Genomic DNA, 18,996 nt, shown 5'->3' with positions numbered 1-18,996 from the left:
CCCAGAGGTACTCCCACTCTACTCGGTCAAAGGCCTTCTCCGCGTCCATAGCTGCCACTATCTCCGCCTCTTCCTCCTCCGATGGCATCATTATCACGTTTAAGAGCCGCCGCACATTGGTGTTTAGTTGCCTGCCCTTTACAAATCCCGTCTGGTCCTCGTGGACTACCCCCAGGACACAGTCCTCGATCCTCGTGGCCAGCACTTTTGCCAGCAACTTTGCATCCACATTGAGGAGCGAGATCGGCCTGTACGATCCACATTGCAGTGGGTCCTTGTCCCGCTTTAGGATCAAAGAAATTGTCGCTTCCGACATTGTCGGGGACAGGGTCCCCTCCTCTCTTGCCTCATTAAAGGTCCTCACCAGTAGCGGGGCCAATACGTCTGCGTACTTCCTGTAGAACTCCACCGGGAATCCATCCGGTCCCGGGGCCTTCCCCGCCTGCATGCTCCCCAAACCCTTGCTCAGCTCCTCCAACCCAATTGGTGCCCCCAAACCAGCCACCTCTTGCTCCTCCACCCTCGGAAATCTCAGCTGATCTAGGAATCGTCTCATCCCCTCTTTCCCCGCTGGGGGCTGGGATCTGTACAGCTCTTCATAAAAGGCCTTAAATACCTCGTTTATTTTTGACGCACTCCGAACCGTGGCTCCCCTTCCATCTTTGACTCCCCCTATTTCCCTCGTAGCCATCCTCTTACGGAGCTGGTGTGCCAGCATCCGACTAGCCTTTTCATCATACTCGTAAGTTGCCCCCTGCGCTTTCCTCCACTGTGCCTCCGCCTTCCCTGTGGTCAACAGGTCAAACTCCGTCTGGAGCCATCGCCTTTCCCCAAGTAATATTTCCTCCGGGGCCTCTGCGTATCTCCTGTCCACTCGCAAAATCTCCCCCACTAACCTCTCCCTTTCCATACCCTCTGTCTTCTCCCTATGAGCCCTAATGGAAATTAGCTCTCCCCTGATCACCACCTTCAACGCCTCCCATACCACCCCCACCCGCACCTCCCTGTTGTCGTTGGCCTCCAAGTACCTTTCGATACACCCCCTCACCTTCCCACACACCACCTCGTCCGCCAGCAGTCCCACATCCAGCCGCCACAACGGGCATTGGTCCCTCTCCTCTCCCAACTCCAGTTCCACCCAGTGCGGGGCATGGCCGAAACAGCTATAGCCGAATACTCCGTCCCCTCCACCCTCGGGATGACCGCCCTACCCAGAACAAAGAAATCTATCCGGGAGTAGGCTTTGTGTACATGGGAGAAGAAAGAAATTTCCCTGGCCTGCGGCCTTGCAAACCGCCATGGGTCCACTACCCCCATCTGATCCATAAACCCCCTAAGTACCTTGGCCGCTGCCGGCCTCTTTCCAGTCCTTGATTTGGAGCGGTCCAGTGCTGAATCCAACACTGTATTGAAGTCCCCTCCCATTATCAGGCCTCCTATCTCCAGGTCCGGAATGCGCCCCAACATGCGCTTCATGAATCCTGCATCATCCCAGTTCGGGGCGTACATGTTTACCAACACCACCCACGTCCCTTGCAGCCTACCGCTCACCATTACATATCGCCCTCCATTGTCCGCTACAATAGTCTTGGCCTCAAATGACACCCGCTTTCCCACCAATATTGCCACCCCTCTATTCTTCGCGTCCAGTCCCGAGTGGAATACCTGTCCTACCCATCCCTTTCTTAGCCTGACCTGGTCCGCCACCTTCAGGTGTGTCTCTTGGAGCATGGCCACGTCCGCCTTCAGTCCCTTTAAGTGCGCGAACACTCGAGCCCTCTTCACCGGCCCATTCAGGCCCCTCACATTCCACGTTATCAGCCGGATTGGAGGGGCTCTCTCTCTCTCTCTCTCTCTCTCTCTCTCCCCCCCCCTCCCCCGCCGCTAGACTCCTGTCTAGCTTTTTTGCTCTCCCCATGTCACTCCCGTAAGTCAGCTGAAGCCTGCTGACCCCGGCTTCCCCCGCCGTCCCATTGACCTACCAATCCATATGCATTCCTTCTTTCCCCTTCCCGCCTTTCTTCCCGCACGCAGGAAAACACCCCGCACTTTCCAAAGCCCGCTCCGCCCCCTCTGGCGCAGCTCCTGTCACAGCCTTGTGTCTCTCCCCCAGCCCATGTAACATTTCCTGTGCATGATTGACCCCTATATACAACAACCATCACACATCAAACCCCGAAACATCCCTCCCACCCTCAGAAACCCTCAGTTAGAGTCCAACTTTTCGGCTTGTACAAAGGTCCACGCCTCTTCAGGCGTTTCGAAGTAATAGTGTTGGCCCTTGTATGTGACCCACAGTCGCGCTGGCTGCAGCATTCCGAATTTCACTTCTTTCCGGTACAACGCCGCTTTGGTCCGGTTGAAACCCGCTCTCCGCTTTGCAACTCGTGTTGCCCGCTCCCTAGTTGGATGGTCAATATGCTGTATCAAAAAACCCTCCTGGACACATCTGACAAATTGTTCTCCATCCGAGCTCCTGACAAGTAATTCCCAGACAATATGGGGGAAGTTAAAGTCACCCATCACAACTATCTTGCTTTTTTCACACCTTTTCAGTATCTGACTACACAACTGCTCCTCTGATTCCTGCGGGCTGTTGGGAGATCTGTAGTACACTCCCCAGATTGTGATTTCACCCTTCTTATTCCTGAGTTCCACCCATAATGCCTCACTGCAAGATCCTCCAATGTTTCCTCCCTCAACACAGCTGTGATCTATTCCCAATTAGCAATGCAACTCCTCCACCTCTTTCGTTTTCCCTTCTGGTCCCGCTAAAACAACAATATTACGGAATGTTAAGCTGCCAGTCCTGTCCCCCCTTTAATTATGTCTCCGTAATTTCAATTACATCACAGTTCCATGCAGTAACCCAGGCTCTCAGTTATAATTGACTCATAGAATTTACAGTGCGGATGGAGGCCATTCGGTCCCTTGAGTCTGCACCGACCCTTGGAAAGAGCACCCTACTTAAGCCGACGCCTCCACCCTATCCCTGTAACCCCACCTAACCTTTTGGACACAAAGGGGCAATTTAGCATGGCCAATCCACCTAACCTGCACATCTTTGGACTGTGGGAGGAAACCGGAGCACCCGGAGGAAACTCGCGCAGACATGGCGGAAAAAATGCAAACTCCACATAGACAATCACCCGAGGTTGAAATTGAACCCGGGACCCTGGAGCTATGAGGCAGCAGTGCGCAAATAACAGTCTGAAGATAATGCATGTTAGTCCAATTTTATCAAAATAATTTATATTCACAATTTCCTCTGCACAGGTGCATCAGGCCAAAACTGTCTATTTAGTTGTGATGAGATTTACTATAGCTTCTGATCATTCTAATAATTCAAATATTTTTTATTAAAATACCTGTGAAATGTTTGAATTCCAATTTCTTTCTGTTAATAAATGCTCCTAAAACTTTCTGTAAATATATCTTTTGAAAATCTTGTCCACCACGTGATTTGCATATTCCACTTGTTTATCCAAGGGGTGTGGAAGGAGATTCTGTAATAACCTTCAAAGGGAATAGAAATATAATTGAAAAGGATAAGTGTGGCACGGCTCTGGAGAAAGAGTGGGGGTGTAGAACTAATTGGGTAGCTCTTTCGAACAGTTATTGGCATGATGGGCCGAATAGCCCCTTCTGTGCTGTTACTTTCTTTGATTATCCATGGTATTTTACAATAGACGTGTGCAGTTAGCTGCAGGTATCGGGTTCTCCTGAGTATAAACTGATCTTTCACAGAAATGACAATCGAAATTTAGGTCGACAAATCTGCTGTTGGAGTGAGGCCTTTTTGCTTGTATAATTGTGCCACAATCTCTGTGTTATACTGTGAATCCAGCTCTGGCATTGAATACAAATGTGAACTGGGAGAGAATGACATCTATCATGCCAGCGACAAAAATATTTTGTAAAGTAAAAGCACCTGTGGATGGAAAAGCATGGTGTGGTTGAAACTCAATATAAGTTTTGTGTTGAAGCCTGCAGAGAGCTTCAGAACACTAATCCAAATATTTTTTTCTGTCTCTGTTTTTGCCACAATGTGTAGCATCTGAACGACTGGAACTCCCAGAATCCAGACTGTCTTCTGCTTGTAATTAAAGAACTGGTGCAGCAGTACCATAAATACCAATGTGATCGACTACACGAGAGCTCGCGCCTTATGTTTGAATATACAGCACTACAGGAGGGGCCTGAATTTGGAGACAACATGGAAATCTATGCAGGAAGAAAGAATAACTGGGTAAATTTGTTGTTCAATATATACTAAAAGAGTGACTTATTCAAGTATTTTTTGATTTTAATAGTTACTTCACGTGTAAAGAGGGATACTGTATCATTACTCAAGTGCTCTTTATGTCTATGTCTTCTCCATCTCAGAGTCCTGATTCTTTTTGATTATATTAATGTGAAATCTGTACTCATCAAGGTTGAAGATCATGAGTGGATCTTGCTGAAATTAGACATATCATGGTGTGGCTCATTAGTTAAACTTTTTCCTGCATCCTTCAGTTCCTCATAACTGCTGGAAGTGTAAGCTTGTGTTACAAGGAAAACCAACATCTGGGACCTTAGTGAACCATGGAACGAACAATGCATCTCCTGAACCAGTGAAAATATAAGAAATAGGAGAAGGCCTGTTGAATCTGCTCTGCCATTCAGTACGATCATGGCTGATCTTGGTCTTAAAAGAGAAAAAGACAGAAAGGAGAATAAGAAAAGTGGTAGGCAGAGAAATCAAGGGCCTGCATCAGATAACGACACCTTAAAAAAATAGTAGAGTCGGGACAAGGGACATTAAAAAGGGCTAGCCTTAATGTTTTGTACCTGAACTCGCAGAGTATTCAAAATAAAATGGATGAATTAGTTGCACAAGTATTTGTAAAGGGATATGATATAGTTGGGATTACGGAGGCGTGGCTCCAAGGTGACCAAGGATGCAAATAAACATTGAGGGCTATTCGGTTTTTAGGAAGGACAGACCGAAGGAAAAAGTGGTGGAGTTGCATTGTTGATTAAAGAAGCTATTGACACAATATTGAGAAAAGACATCAGTCCAGATGATATTGAATCTGTCTGTCAAGTTAAGAAACATCAAGGGGCAAAAAACATTAATCGGGACCACTAAAACTGCACTGATAATGTTGGGAATAGCATTAAAAAGGAAATCAGAGATGCATGTGATAAAGGAAGATAGAATCTATGACATGGAGACAGGCCCTTTGGCCCAAACTGGTCCATGCCAGCCGAAAAGCTCATCTAAGCTAACCCCATTTGCCTAAATTTGGCCCATATCCCTCCAAACCTTTCCAATCCATGTATCTATCCAAATGCCTTTTAAATGCTGTCAATGTCCCTGTCTCAAGCACTTCATCCAGCAACTCACTCCACATACATGCCACCCTCTGTGTAAAAAAGAAGAAAAGGTTGCTCCTCAGGTTCCCATTAATTCTTTCCCCTCTTAACTTAAGCCTGTGCCCTCTAGTTCTCGATTCCCCAACCCTGGGAAAAAGACTGAGTGCATTCACTCTATTCATGCCTCTCATGATCTTATACACCTCTACAAGGTCACCCCTCAGTCTCCCACGCTCCAAAGAAAAAAGTCTTAGCCTGTCCAATCTCTCCTTATAACTCAGTCCCTTGAATCCTGGCAACATCCTTGTAAATCTCTTCTGCATTCCCTCCAGTTTAATAGCATCTTTCCTGTAGCAGGTGACCAAAACTGAACACAATACTCCAGGTGCGGCTTCACCAACTTCCTGTAAGTGAAGCCGCACATAACTGCAACATAACTTCTTAACTCCTATACTCAGTGCCATGACAGATGAAGGCCAGCATGCCAACAGCCTTCTTCACTGCCCTATCTACCTGAGATTCAACCTTTACAGAACCGTGCACCTGAACTGCAAGGTCCCTCTGTTCCATGATACTTCCTAAGGTCCTACCATTCACAGTGAGAGTCCTACTTGATTTGACTTTCCAAAATGTAACACCTCACACCAATCTGTATTAAACTCCATTTGCCATTTCTTCGCCCACTTCCCTAGCTGATCAAGATCCTGCTGCAATTTTTGATAACCTTCCTCACTGTCTACAATGCCACCTATTGATTTCCGCTTGTGACCATGGAGTGATTGGTCACATAAAGGGCTGTTCCTGTTCAAAGTCACAGAAAAGGGCTCTTTTTACCCAGATCCGGGTGGAATTTTGATGAAAAGGCATAGGTAAATGTTAGAGGAGTAGTTTACCCCAGGAATGATATGTCTTCTGATCAACGGACCCGGCAGTAAGTAGTGAGAGGTTTGGCTGGAAAGTTGAAACAGTTTTGTGCTTCACAGACAGTCTCTTCCAGCATGCAGGCAGGGGAGGGGCAAGCTGTAAGGCCCCAGATACAGGAACTGATTACTTTTATCAAGGAGGAATTCCATAAACAGATGAAAGAAATGCATGAGGATCATGTAAAGGCCATTGCAGAAACTGTGGCATCCCTGAAGAGTATTTGAGCGGATGGAGAGGTGTTTAGAGGTGCAGGGGTCACGGATTTGGGAGATTGAAGGAGTGATCTCGGACCACAGCGATCGTGTGGTGGCTCTGGAGGCGGAGGTGGGGCTCCTAGGAGACCTTTGTAAAACGCTGAGGGCAAAGGTTGAGGAGCAGGAGAATACCTCGAGAAGACAGAACCTGAGAATAGTGGGCCAGTCTGAAGGAGTGGAAGATGTGAGTGCCACGAGGTACGTCTCGAGGATGCTGGCGGGACTGGTGGCAGAAGGGGTGCTAGATAAGACACCTGAAGTGGACCGAGCGCATAGGTCTCTGAGGCAAAAGCCTAGAGCTGGGGAGCCGCCACGGGCGGTGATCGTGAGACTCCATAAATTTGTGGAGAAAGAGAAAATTCTACGGTGGGCCAGGGAGAAGCGTAGCTGCGACTGGGAGGGAAGTAACGTCCGGTATTATCAGGGCATCGGAGCCGAATTGGTAAAACGACGGGCAGGTTTCAAGAAGGCGGCAGAGTATGCAGGAATAGTTATCTCGGGCAATGCACCCCACTGGCTGCATATTCGGTTCAGTATGGGACGAAAGCAGAGGCCGGGGTGGCGGTTCGACTCGGGGTTGTTGGCGGATGGAGGTTTTTGTGATAAGGTGCGGTTGGTGATTAGGGATTATGTGGAGTTCAATCAGAATGGGGAGGTGTCGGCAGGCATTTTTTGGGAAGCACTGAAGGCAGTGGTCCGGGGAGAAATTATCTCATTTACGGTTAGTGCGAATAAGGAAAGGAGGGCGGAACATGACCGTCAAAGAACAAAGAAATGTACAGCACAGGAACAGGCCCTTCGGCCCTCCAAGCCCGTGCCGACCATACTGCCCGACTAAACTACAATCTTCTACACTTCCTGGGTCCGTATCCTTCTATTCCCATCCTATTCATATATTTGTCAAGATGCCCCTTAAATGTCCCTATCGTCCCTGCCTCCACTACCTCCTCCGGTAGTGAGTTCCAGGCACCCACTACCCTCTGCGTAAAAAACTTGCTTCGTACATCTACTCTAAACTTTGCCCCTCTCACCTTAAACCTATGCCCCCTAGTAATTGACCCCTCTACCCTGGGGAAAAGCCTCTGACTATCCACTCTGTCTATGCCCCTCATAATTCTGTATACCTCTATCAGGTCGCCCCTCAACCTCCTTCGTTCCAGTGAGAACAAACCAAGTTTATTCAATCGCTCCTCATAGCTTATGCCCTCCATACCAGGCAACATTCTGGTAAATCTCTTCTGCACCCTCTCTAAAGCCTCCACATCCTTCTGGTAGTGTGGCGACCAGAATTGAACACTATACTCCAAGTGTGGCCTAACTAAGGTTCTATACAGCTGCAACATGACTTGCCAATTCTTATACTCAATGCCCCGGCCAATGAAGGCAAGCATGCCGTATGCCTTCTTGACTACCTTCTCCACCTGTGTAGCCCCTTTCAGTGATCTGTGGACCTGTACTCCTAGATCTCTTTGACTTTCAATACTCTTGAGGGTTCTACCATTCACTGTATATTCCCTACCTGCATTAGCCCTTCCAAAATGTATTACCTCACATTTGTCCAGGTTAAACTCCATCTGCCATCTCTCCGCCCAAGTCTCCAGACAATCTAAATCCTGCTGTATCCTCAGACAGTCCTCATCGCTATCCGCAATTCCACCAACCTTTGTGTCGTCTGCAAACTTACTAATCAGCCCAGTTACATTTTCCTCCAAATCATTTATATATACTACAAAGAGCAAAGGTCCCAGCACTGATCCCTGTGGAACACCACTGGTCACAGCCCTCCAATTAGAAAAGCATCCCTCCATTGCTACCCTCTGCCTTCTATGGCCTAGCCAGTTCTGTATCCACCTTGCCAGTTCACCCCTGATCCCGTGTGACTTCACCTTTTGTACTAGTCTACCATGAGGGACCTTGTCAAAGGCCTTACTGAAGTCCATATAGACAACATCTACTGCCCTACCTGCATCAATCATCTTAGTGACCTCCTCGAAAAACTCTATCAAGTTAGTGAGACACGACCTCCCCTTCACAAAACCGTGCTGCCTCTCACTAATACGTCCATTTGCTTCCAAATGGGAGTAGATCCTGTCTCGAAGAATTCTCTCCAGTAATTTCCCTACCACTGAAGTAAGGCTCACCGGCCTGTAGTTCCCGGGATTATCCCTGCCACCCTTCTTAAACAGAGGAACAACATTGGCTATTCTCCAGTCCTCCGGGACATCCCCTGAAGACAGCGAGGATCCAAAGATTTCTGTCAAGGCCTCAGCAATTTCCTCTCCAGCCTCCTTCAGTATTCTGGGGTAGATCCCATCCGGCCCTGGGGACTTATCTACCTTAATATTTTTTAAGACACCCAACACCTCGTCTTTTTGGATCACAATGTGACCCAGGCTATCTACACCCCCTTCTCCAGACTCAACATCTACCAATTCCTTCTCTTTGGTGAATACTGATGCAAAGTATTCATTTAGTACCTCGCCCATTTCCTCTGGCTCCACACATAGATTCCCTTGCCTATCCTTCAGTGGGCCAACCCTTTCCCTGGCTACCCTCTTGCTTTTTATGTAAGTGTAAAAAGCCTTGGGATTTTCCTTAACCCTATTTGCCAATGACTTTTCATGACCCCTTCTAGCCCTCCTGACTCCTTGCTTAAGTTCCTTCCTACTTTCCTTATATGCCACACAGGCTTCGTCTGTTCCCAGCCTTTTAGCCCTGACAAATGCCTCCTTTTTCTTTTTGACGAGGCCTACAATATCACTCGTCATCCAAGGTTCCCGAAAATTGCTGTATTTATCTTTCTTCCTCACAGGAACATGCCTGTCCTGTATTCCTTTCAACTGACACTTGAAAGCCTCCCACATGTCAGATGTTGATTTGCCCTCAAACATCCGCCCCCAATCTATGTTCTTCAGTTCCCGCCTAATATTGTTATAATTAGCCTTCCCCCAATTTAGCACATTCATCCTCGGACCATTCTTATCCTTGTCCACCAGTACTTTAAAACTTACTGAATTGTGGTCACTGTTACCGAAATGCTCCCCTACTGAAAAATCTACCACCTGGCCGGGCTCATTCCCCAATACCAGGTCCAGTACCGCCCCTTCCCTAGTTGGACTGTTTACATATTGTTTTAAGAAGCCCTCCTGGATGCTCCTTACAAACTCTGCCCCGTCTAAGCCCCTGGCACTAAGTGAGTCCCAGTCAATATTGGGGAAATTGAAGTCTCCCATCACCACAACCCTGTTGTCTAGTGAGCGAAATAGTGGAGGTGGACAGGGAATATTCAGGGGTGCCCACTGTGGAGGGATTGGCGAGGAGGAAAAAGTTGCAGGGACAGTTTGACAGGCTGACAACGGGGAGGGCGGTAGGGCAACTGCGTAGGGCAAGAGGGGTGAAATAAGAGTATGGGGAGAAGGCAAGCCGTATGCTGGACGAGCTGGAATTTCCCCAGGTGGAGGAAGCAAAAGAGGCAAGCGTTGGAGGAGCCCCTGGGACTGAGGGAGATGCTGGATAGTATCAGGGGTATGAAGTCGGGGAAGGCCCCTGGGCCGGATGGGTACCCGACAGAATTTTATAAGGAATTTGCAGCGGACCTTGCACCACATCTGTTGGGGGCGTTTAATGAAGTCCTGGAGAAGGGGGAGTTGCCGGAGACAATGAAGCAGGCAGTAATCACACTAATCCCCAAAAAAGGATCCGGTGGAATGTGGGTCGTATAGACCCATATCACTATTGAACACGGATGTGAAAGTATTGGCTAAGTTGTTGGCGGGAAGGATGGAGGATTGTGTCCCGGGGTGGTTGCAGAAGGTCAAACGGGCTTCGTGAAGGGCAGACAGCTCACGAGTAATATAAGACGGCTGTTGAATGTGGTGATGAAACCGTCGAGAGCTCTGGTACCGGAGGTGGTGGTGTCCATGGACACGGAGAAAGTATTTGATCGGGTGGAGTGGCGATAATTGTTCGAAGTTTTGGGAAGGTTTGGGTTTGGACCGAGATTTGTGGCATGGGTGCGGTTGCTGTATGTGGCGCCAAGAGCGATGGTGAGGACGAATTATATGAGCTCACAAAGCTTTGACTTACACAGGGGTACGAGGCAGGGGTGCCTGCTGTCGCCGCTGCTGTTTGCGCTGGCCATAGAACCATTTGCGATGGCTCTCAGGGGGTCGGCAGAGTGGCAGGGGATGATGAGGGAACAGAGGGAGCATCGGGTGTCGCTCTATGCCGATGACCTCTTGCTGTAGGTTTCGGATCAGTTGGAGAGTAAGGGAAAGAGTATGGGCCTGTTGGGGAGGTTTGGTGGGTTCTCGGGATACAAGCTGAATGTAGGGGAAAACGCGGTATTCCCGGTGAATGAGCTGGCACAGCGGGCTAATTTAGGGGGAATGTCATTTACGGTACCATGTGGAACTTAACGAAGCTGGTGGAGGAGGCCAGGGAGGATCTTAAGAGGTGGGATACATTGCACTTAACGTTGGCGGGGAGGATCCAAGTGGTGAAAATGAATATTCTGGTGAGGTTCTTGTTTATCTTTCAGGCTCTCCCGAACTTTATACCAATGGCCTTTTTTCGGAAAGTGGACACAATCATCTCTGACTTTGTAAGGGCAGGGAAGGTGCCGAGGGTGGGGAGGACCCTGCTGCAGAGGCAGCAGTGGGGCTGCGAATGTGGACACGGTGCGGCGGTGGTGGGAAGGAGAAGGGGTAGAGTGAGTTAGGATGGAGGAGGAATCTTGTTAAGGGTCTAGTTTGAGGGCTATGGTGACGGCAGCATTGCCAATGGCTCCGAGTAGATATTCAGGGAGCCCAGTGGTGCAGTCCACGGGGAAGATATGGGTGGAAGGGATGCCGGTGCTAACGCCGCTGTGTGAGAATCATGGGTTTGAGCCGGGGGGAATGGAAAGTGTATGCAGGAGGTGGAGGGAAGTGGGGCTGGTCAAGGTGAGCGATTTGTATTTGGAGGAAGGGTTCGCCAGTCTGGAGGAGCTAAGGGAGAGGGTAGGGCTGCCAAGGGGTAGTGAGTTCAGGTATCTACAGGTTAGAGACTTTGCACAAAAGGTCTAGAAGGGGTTCCCTAGATTGCCATGATACACCCTGCTGGAGCAACTGCTGCTTCCGGATGTGGAAGGGGAGGGAAGAATTGGGGATATATATAAGTGGCTGGGGGAGCAGGGAGGTGAGCGGGTGGTGAAGATCAAGGAGAAATGGGAAGCAGAGTTGGAAATGGGGATCAATTGGGAGTATGGAGTGAGGCACTGCCAAGGGTAAATGGGACCTCCTTGTGCAAGGATAAGCTTGATACAGCTTAAGGTGGTGCACAGGGTGCATATGACTGGCGAGAATGAGTAGGTTCTTTCAGGGGGTAGCAGATGAGTGTGAGAGGTGTTGGCGGGGTCCAGCGAATCATGCGCACATGTTTTGGGGTTGTGAAAAATTGGGAAGATTCTGGGCGGGTGTGTTTGCGGTCTTAGCCAGGATAGTGGACCCTTTGGTGGCGATATTTGGGGTTTCGGAGAAGCCGGAGCTCATGGGGAGGAGGGCGGCCGATGTCTTGGCCTCAGCCTTTCTGATTGCACGGTGACGAATTTTGCTGGAGTGACGGTCGGCATCGCCACCGGGGGTAGCAGCATGGTTGGGTGACATGTATGACTTCCTGCGGTTAGAGAAGATAAAGTATGAGTTAAGGGGCTCAGCAGGGGAGTTTGAGAAAAGGTGGGGGATGTTTGTGACCGTGTTTGAGGAGCTGTTCTTCGCAAGGGAAGGGGGGTGAAAAAGGAGACACATCTGTACAAACTGTATAGTTGATTGTTGGGAAGAATGTTTCCCAGAGTGTTTATTTGCTGTAACCTATTTGATACAAGTTTGAATAAAATGCGTTTTTAAAAAGATACAATTTTTAGTGTTGCCTACAAGCTTAATGATCATGCCTTGTACATTCTCATGCAAATCGTTGATGTCGAATTAAAAAATAGCTATGGGCCCAGCACTGACCCCTGAGGCACACCAGCCGTCACAGGTCTCTAGTCCGACAAGCATCCTTCCACCATTAACCTCTGCTTCCTACCATCAAGCCATTTGTATATCCAATTTGGCAACTCTCCCAGGATTCCATGTGATCTTCCAGAGCAGCCTACTTTGTGGAACTTTATCAAAGGCCTTACTGAAGTTCATCGAGACTACGTCTACTGCCCTGCCCTCGTCAACCTTCCTGGTCACTTCTTCAAAGAACAGCAACAGCCCTTCGGCCCTCCAAACCTCTACCGGCCATGATACCACCCTTGGCCAAAACCCTCAGCATTTCCAAGTGCCGTATCCCTCTATATCCATCCTATCCATGTATTTATCGAAATGCCTTTTGAATGCCGTTAATGTATCTGCTTCCACAGCCTTCCCTGGCAACGTGTTCTAGGCATTCGCCACACTCTGTATAAATTTTTTTTTTTTTAAAAACCTGCCTCGCACATCTCCTCTAAACCTTGCCCCAAGGACCTTAAACCTATGCTCCTTGGTGACTGACCTGCCACCCTGGGAAAGAGTGCCTGCCCATCTACTCTATCCATGCCCCTCATAATCTAGTGGACCTCTATCAGGTAACCCTTCAACCTCCGTTGTTCTAATGGAAACGGTCCGAGTCTATTCAGCTTCTCCACATAGCTAACACCCTCCAGACCAGGCAACATCCTGGTAAACCTCTGCACCCGCTCCAAAGCCTCCACATCCTTCTGATAGTGTGGCGACCAGAATTGTGCAAATATTCCAAGTGTGGCCTTACCACGATTGATACAACTGTAGCATGACTTGCCAGTTTTTATACTCGATGCCTCGTCCAATGAAAGCAAGCATTCCAAATGCTTTCTTGTCCACTTGTGTTGCCACTTTAAAAGATCTGTGGACCTGCACGCCCAGATCTCTCTGACTTTCCTAAGAGTTTTGCCATTTACGGTATATTTCCCCTCTATGTTAGACCCACCAAAATGCTTGCCTCACATTTGTCTGGATTAAACTCCATTTGCCATTTCCCTGCCCAAGTCTCCAACCTATCTGCATCTGTATCCTCTGACAATCCTCAACACTATCTACCACTCCACCAACCTTGGAGTCATCTGCAAAGTTACAGATCAGACCAGCTACATTTTCCTCCAAATCGTTTATGTATACTACAAACAACAGAGGACCCAGCACAGATCCCTGTAAAACATCACTAGTCACAACTATCCATTCAAAAAAACACCCTTCTACTGCTACCTTTTGCATTCTGTGACCGAGCCAGTTCTGTATCCATCTTACCACCTCACGTCTGATCCCATGTGACTTCACCTTTTGTACCAGTCTGCCATGAGGCACCTTGTCAAGGGCCTTACTGAAGTCCATGTAAACAACATTCACCACCCTTCCCTCATCAATCACCTTTGTCACCTCCTCAAAAAACCCGATCAAGTTAGCGTGGCATGGCCTCCCTTCTAAGAAATTTGTAAGGCATGATCTCCCATGCACAGCCAAGCTGACTACTTCTAATCAAACCCTATCTTACCAAATGCCTGTATATCTTATCCCTCAGAATCCACTCGAGTAAGTTACCCACCACAGATGTTAGGCTTACCACTCTATAATTCCCAGGTTTTTCTTTGCAGCACTTCTTAAATAAAGGCACAACATTTTCTACCCTCCAGTCTTCTGGTACCTCAGCAGTGACTAACGATGATGCAGATATCTCAGCCAGGGCTCCCGCAATTTCTTCCCTAGTCTCACGCCGTGTTTTTGGATACACCTGGTCAGGGCCAGGAGATTTATCCACCTTCATACATTTTAATATGTCCATCGCCTCCTCTACTGTAATGCAAACTGTCCCCAATATATCGGCAGTAACCTTCCCAGGTTCCCAAGTTGTCTTGTTCTTCTCCACGGTAAACAGAGGAGAACTATTCATTGAGAACCTCGCCCATCTCATGTGGTTCCACACATGTGTCCACTTTGGTCCCTGAGAGCTCCTATTCTCTCTCTACGTATTCTTTTTCCTTTAATATACTTAAAGAACCCCTTGGTCCTCTCAGCCAAAGCTACCTCATGCCCCCTTTTTGCCCTTCTTGAGTATCCTCTTGTATCCCTTGTACACCTCCAGGGAATCTCTGGGTTCCAGCTGCTTTTGCTGAGCCATTCCTTGTTTTCCCTGGCCGAAACCTCAATATGTTTTGTCATCCAGGGTTCCCTACTCCTGCCAGCCTTGCTCTTCACCATAACAGGAACATATAGACCCTTACCTCTCGCTATTTCGCTTTTAAAGTCCTCCCACTTGCGGTAGGTCCCTTTGCCCTCAAACAAGCTACTCCAATCAACCCTTGCAACATCTGTGAGTATGGGTGACTTTAATCTGCATATAGATTGGGTGAGTCAAATTAGTCACAGTGTAATAGAGGAAGAATTTCTGGAGTGAATACGGACTGGGATTTTGGACCAGTATGCTGAGGAACCAACATAGGAACAGACCATCTTGGACTGGGTGTTGTGCAATGAAAAAGGATTAGTTGGCACTCCACTTGTGAGAGAACCTTTGTGGATGAGTGACCATAATATCTAGAATTATTTATCAAGGTGAACCGTGAGGTAGTTGATTCTGAGACCAGGGTCCTGAACCTCAATAAAGGTAACTATGATGGTTTGAGACATGAGCTGGCTATGACAGGGAAACATTACTGAAAGGAAGGACAGTGGACAGGCAGTAGAACAAATAGGCAAACTCACAAAAGTTGTTTATTCCTATTTGGCACACAAGTAGAAAGTGAGCAGTGGCCGAACCATGGCTTGCAAGGGTGATTAGAGAAAGTATTAGATTCAAAGAGACCGACAAATTGGCAAGAAAAAGCAATAGGCCTGAGGATTGGGAACAGTTTAAAATTCAGCAAAGCCAGACCAAGGGATTGATTAAGAAGGGGGAAAAAACAATTTGAAAGTAAACTGACAGGGAACATAAAAACTGACTGCAAATGTTTCTATAGGTATGTAAAGAGAAAAAGATTGATTAAAAACTAATGTAGGCCCCTTACAGTCATAAACTGGGAAATTCATAAGGGGTAACAAAGAAATGGCTGAAGAGCTAAATTTGTAGTTTGCTTCTGTCTTCACAAAAGACATGAATAATGTACCTGAAGTTCTGAGAAAGTTTTAATGAGTCGCTGAAGGAAATTAGTATTAGTAAATAAATAATTTTGGGCAAATTAATGGGATTGAAAGTGAACAAGTCTCCGGGGCCTGATAATCTTCATCCCAGAGTACTTAAGGAAGTGGCCCTAGAAATAGTAGTAATAATAATCTTTATTGTCACAAGTAAGCTTACATTAACACTGCAATGAAGTTACTGTGAAAAGCCCCTAGTCGCCACATTCCGGCACCTGTTCGGGTACACAGAGGGAGAATTCAGAATGTCCAATTCACCTGGGGCTGGTTTAGCGCAGAGGGGTAAGCAGCTGGCTTGTAATGCAGAACAAGGCCAGCAGTGCGGGTTCAATTCCCGTATCGGCCTCCCCGAACAGACGCCGGAATGTGACGACTAGGGGCTTTTCACAGTAACTTCATTGAAGCCTACTTGTGACAATAAGCGATTATTATTATTACATGCACATCTTTCGGGACTTGTGGGAGAAAACCGGAGCTCCCGGAGGAAATCCACGCAGACACGGGGAGAAAGCCGGGAATCGAACCTTGGACTCTGGCGCTGTGAAGCCACCATGCTAACCACTGTGCTACCATGCCATCCATTGGTGGTCATTTTCCAAAATTCTTTGGACTCTGGAATGGTTCCTTCAGATTGGAGGGTAACGAATGTAACCCTGCTATTCAAAAAGAGACATAGAGAGAAAACAGGGAACTATAGACCAGTGAGCCTGACGTCAGTAGTAGGCAAGTTGCTGGAGTCCATTATCAGGGATTCAGTAGCACAGCATTTGGAAAGCAGTGGTGCAATCAGACAAAATCAGCATGGATTTACGAAAGGAAAATTATCCTTGACAAATCTACTGGAATTCTTTGAAGATATAACTAGTTGTGTTGACCAGGGAGAACCAGTTGATGCAGTTTATTTAGACTTTCGGAAGGCTTTCGACAAGGTCTCATATGTTTCTCATCCCCATTCTCCTGCCTTCTCCCCATAACTCCTAATCCCGTTATTATTCAAAAACCTATCTATCTCTGTCTTAGAGACACTCAGTGATTTGGCATCCACAGCCTTATGCAGCAAAGAGTTCCACAGATTCACCACTTTCTGGCTGAAGAAAGTTCTCCTCATCTCTGTTTTAAAGAGCCGTCCCTTCAGTCTGAGGCTGTGGCCTTGAGTTCTAGTTTTTCCTACTAGTGGAAACATCCTCTCCATGTCCACTCTATCTCGGCCTCTCAGTATCCTGTAAGTTTCAGTAAGATCCCCCCTCATCCTCCTAAACTCCAACGAATGCTTACCCAGTGTCCTCAGCCACTCCTCATATGACCAGCTCTTCATCCAGGGATCATTCTTGTTCACATTTTTCCACATTGTATTCCATTTGCCAATTCTTTGCACACTCTCCTAGCCTGTCCAAGTCTTTCTACCATTCCCCTGCTTCCTCAATACAACCTGCCCATCTTTGTATCATCTGCAAACTTAGCAACAGTGCCCTCAGTTCCTTCTTCCAGATCGATAATGTATATTATGAAAAGTTGCGGTCCCAGTACCGACCGCTGAGGCACACCACGAGTCACCAGCTGCCACCCTGAAGAAGACCCTTATATCGCCACTCTCTGCCAGTCAGCCAATCCCCAATCCATGTCAGTATCTTACCCTTTACACCATGGGCTCTTAACTTATTTAACAGTCTCCTATGCGGCACCTTGTCAAAGACCTTTAAGGGCAGCATGGTAGCACAGTGGTTAGCACAGTTGCTCCAGTTTCCCAGGTTTGATTCCCGGCTTGGGTCACTGTCTGTGCGGAGTCTGCACGTTCTCCCCGTGTGTGCGTGGGTTTCCTCCGGGTGCTCCGGTTTCCTCCCACAGTCCAAAGATGTGCAGTTTAGGTGGATTGGCCATGATAAATTTCCCTTGGAGTCCAAAAAGACTGGGTGGGGTTACTGGTTAACGGGGATAGGGTGAAGTAGGGTGCTCTTTCTAAGAGCCGGTGCAGACTTGATGGGCCGAATGACCTCCTAATGCACTGTAAATTCTATGATTCAGTAAATCTAAATAGATCACCTCCACTGGTTCTCCTTTGTCTAAATTCCTTATTACCTCCTCAGAGAACTCTAATAGATTTGTCAAACATGACCTCCCCTTGATGAAGCCATGCTGACTCAGGCCTGTTTTATCAAGTACTCTGCAATCTCAACTTTAATAATGAACTCTTAAAATCTTACCAATGACTGAAGTCAGGTTAGCCGGCCTATAATTTCCCATCTTCTACCACCCTCCGTCCCTTGTTTTTTAAATTTTAAAAAAAGTGCCCAATTAATTTTTTCCCAATTAATGGCAGTGTCGCGTAGCCAATTCACCTACCCTCCACATCTTTGGGTTGTGGAGGTGAGACCCATGCAGACAAGGGGAGAATGTGCAAACTCCACACCAACAATGATACGGGGCCTGGATCAAACCCGGGCCCTCGACCCCGTGAGGCAACAATGCTAATCACTGCGCCACTCTGCTGTTAAATTAGCTATTTCCCAGTCCTCTGGGACCCTCCCTACCTCCAGTGATTCCTGAAAGATTGTCACAAATGCCTCCACAATCTCCTTTAGAACCCTGGGGTGTTATCCGTTCGGTCCAGGTAATTTATCCAACTTCAGATCTATTAGTTTCTCCAGAATCTTCTCCTTGTTGATGGCCGCTACACTCGCATCTGCCCTCGATTCTCCTGAGGTCCTGGTGTCCCACTGGTGTCAGTTCCTCTGCCATTTCTTTGTTTCCTATTACCACTTCTCCAGCCTCATTTTCCAGCGGTCCAATGTCTACTCTTGCCTCTTGCTTACCTTTTTTATATTGAAAAAACCTCTTGATATTTTCTTTTATATTACGAGCTAGCTTACACTCATATTTCATCTTCTCCCCCCTTATTGCTTTTTTAGTTGTCCGCTGCTTGCTTTTAAAAGCTTCCCAATCCTCCGCTTCCCACGATTCCTCGCCACTTTGTATGCTTTTTCTTTTGCTTTTATGCTGTCCTTGACTTCTCTCGTCAGCCATGGATGCCCTTCGTCTTTCCTCCTCCTTGGGATGAATTTCTGTTGTGCCTCCCGAATAACCCCTAAAAACTCCTGCCACTGCTGCTCCACTGTCTTCCCTGCTAGGTTGCCCTTCCAATCACCTCTGGCAAGCTCCTCCCTCATGTCTTTGTAGTTACCTTTATTCAATTGTAATACTGTTATATCTGATTCTAGTTTCTCCCTCTCAAACTGCAGTGTATATTCTATCATATCGTGATCACTGCCCCCAAAGGGTTCCTTCAC

The 18,996-nt window shown here is 47.5% G+C and overlaps 1 protein-coding gene across 4 annotated transcripts in view; it reads left to right on the top strand.

Annotated features, from left to right (window-relative positions):
* Nucleotides 1–18,996, top strand: part of babam2 (BRISC and BRCA1 A complex member 2) — a 374,337-nt gene that overhangs the window by 109,758 nt on the left and 245,583 nt on the right. For all 4 annotated transcript variants that reach the window (XM_072500140.1, XM_072500137.1, XM_072500138.1 and 1 more), the window contains exon 5: nt 4,055–4,249. In XM_072500140.1, the coding sequence (XP_072356241.1) occupies nt 4,055–4,249 (195 nt within the window). The remainder of the gene's footprint in view (nt 1–4,054; nt 4,250–18,996) is intronic.

This window comes from Scyliorhinus torazame, chromosome 4 (assembly GCF_047496885.1).
Source record: "Scyliorhinus torazame isolate Kashiwa2021f chromosome 4, sScyTor2.1, whole genome shotgun sequence".
Classification (NCBI taxonomy): domain Eukaryota; kingdom Metazoa; phylum Chordata; class Chondrichthyes; order Carcharhiniformes; family Scyliorhinidae; genus Scyliorhinus; species Scyliorhinus torazame.
Note: the sequence above shows the minus strand (reverse complement) of the source record. Positions and strands in the feature narration are given on the sequence as shown.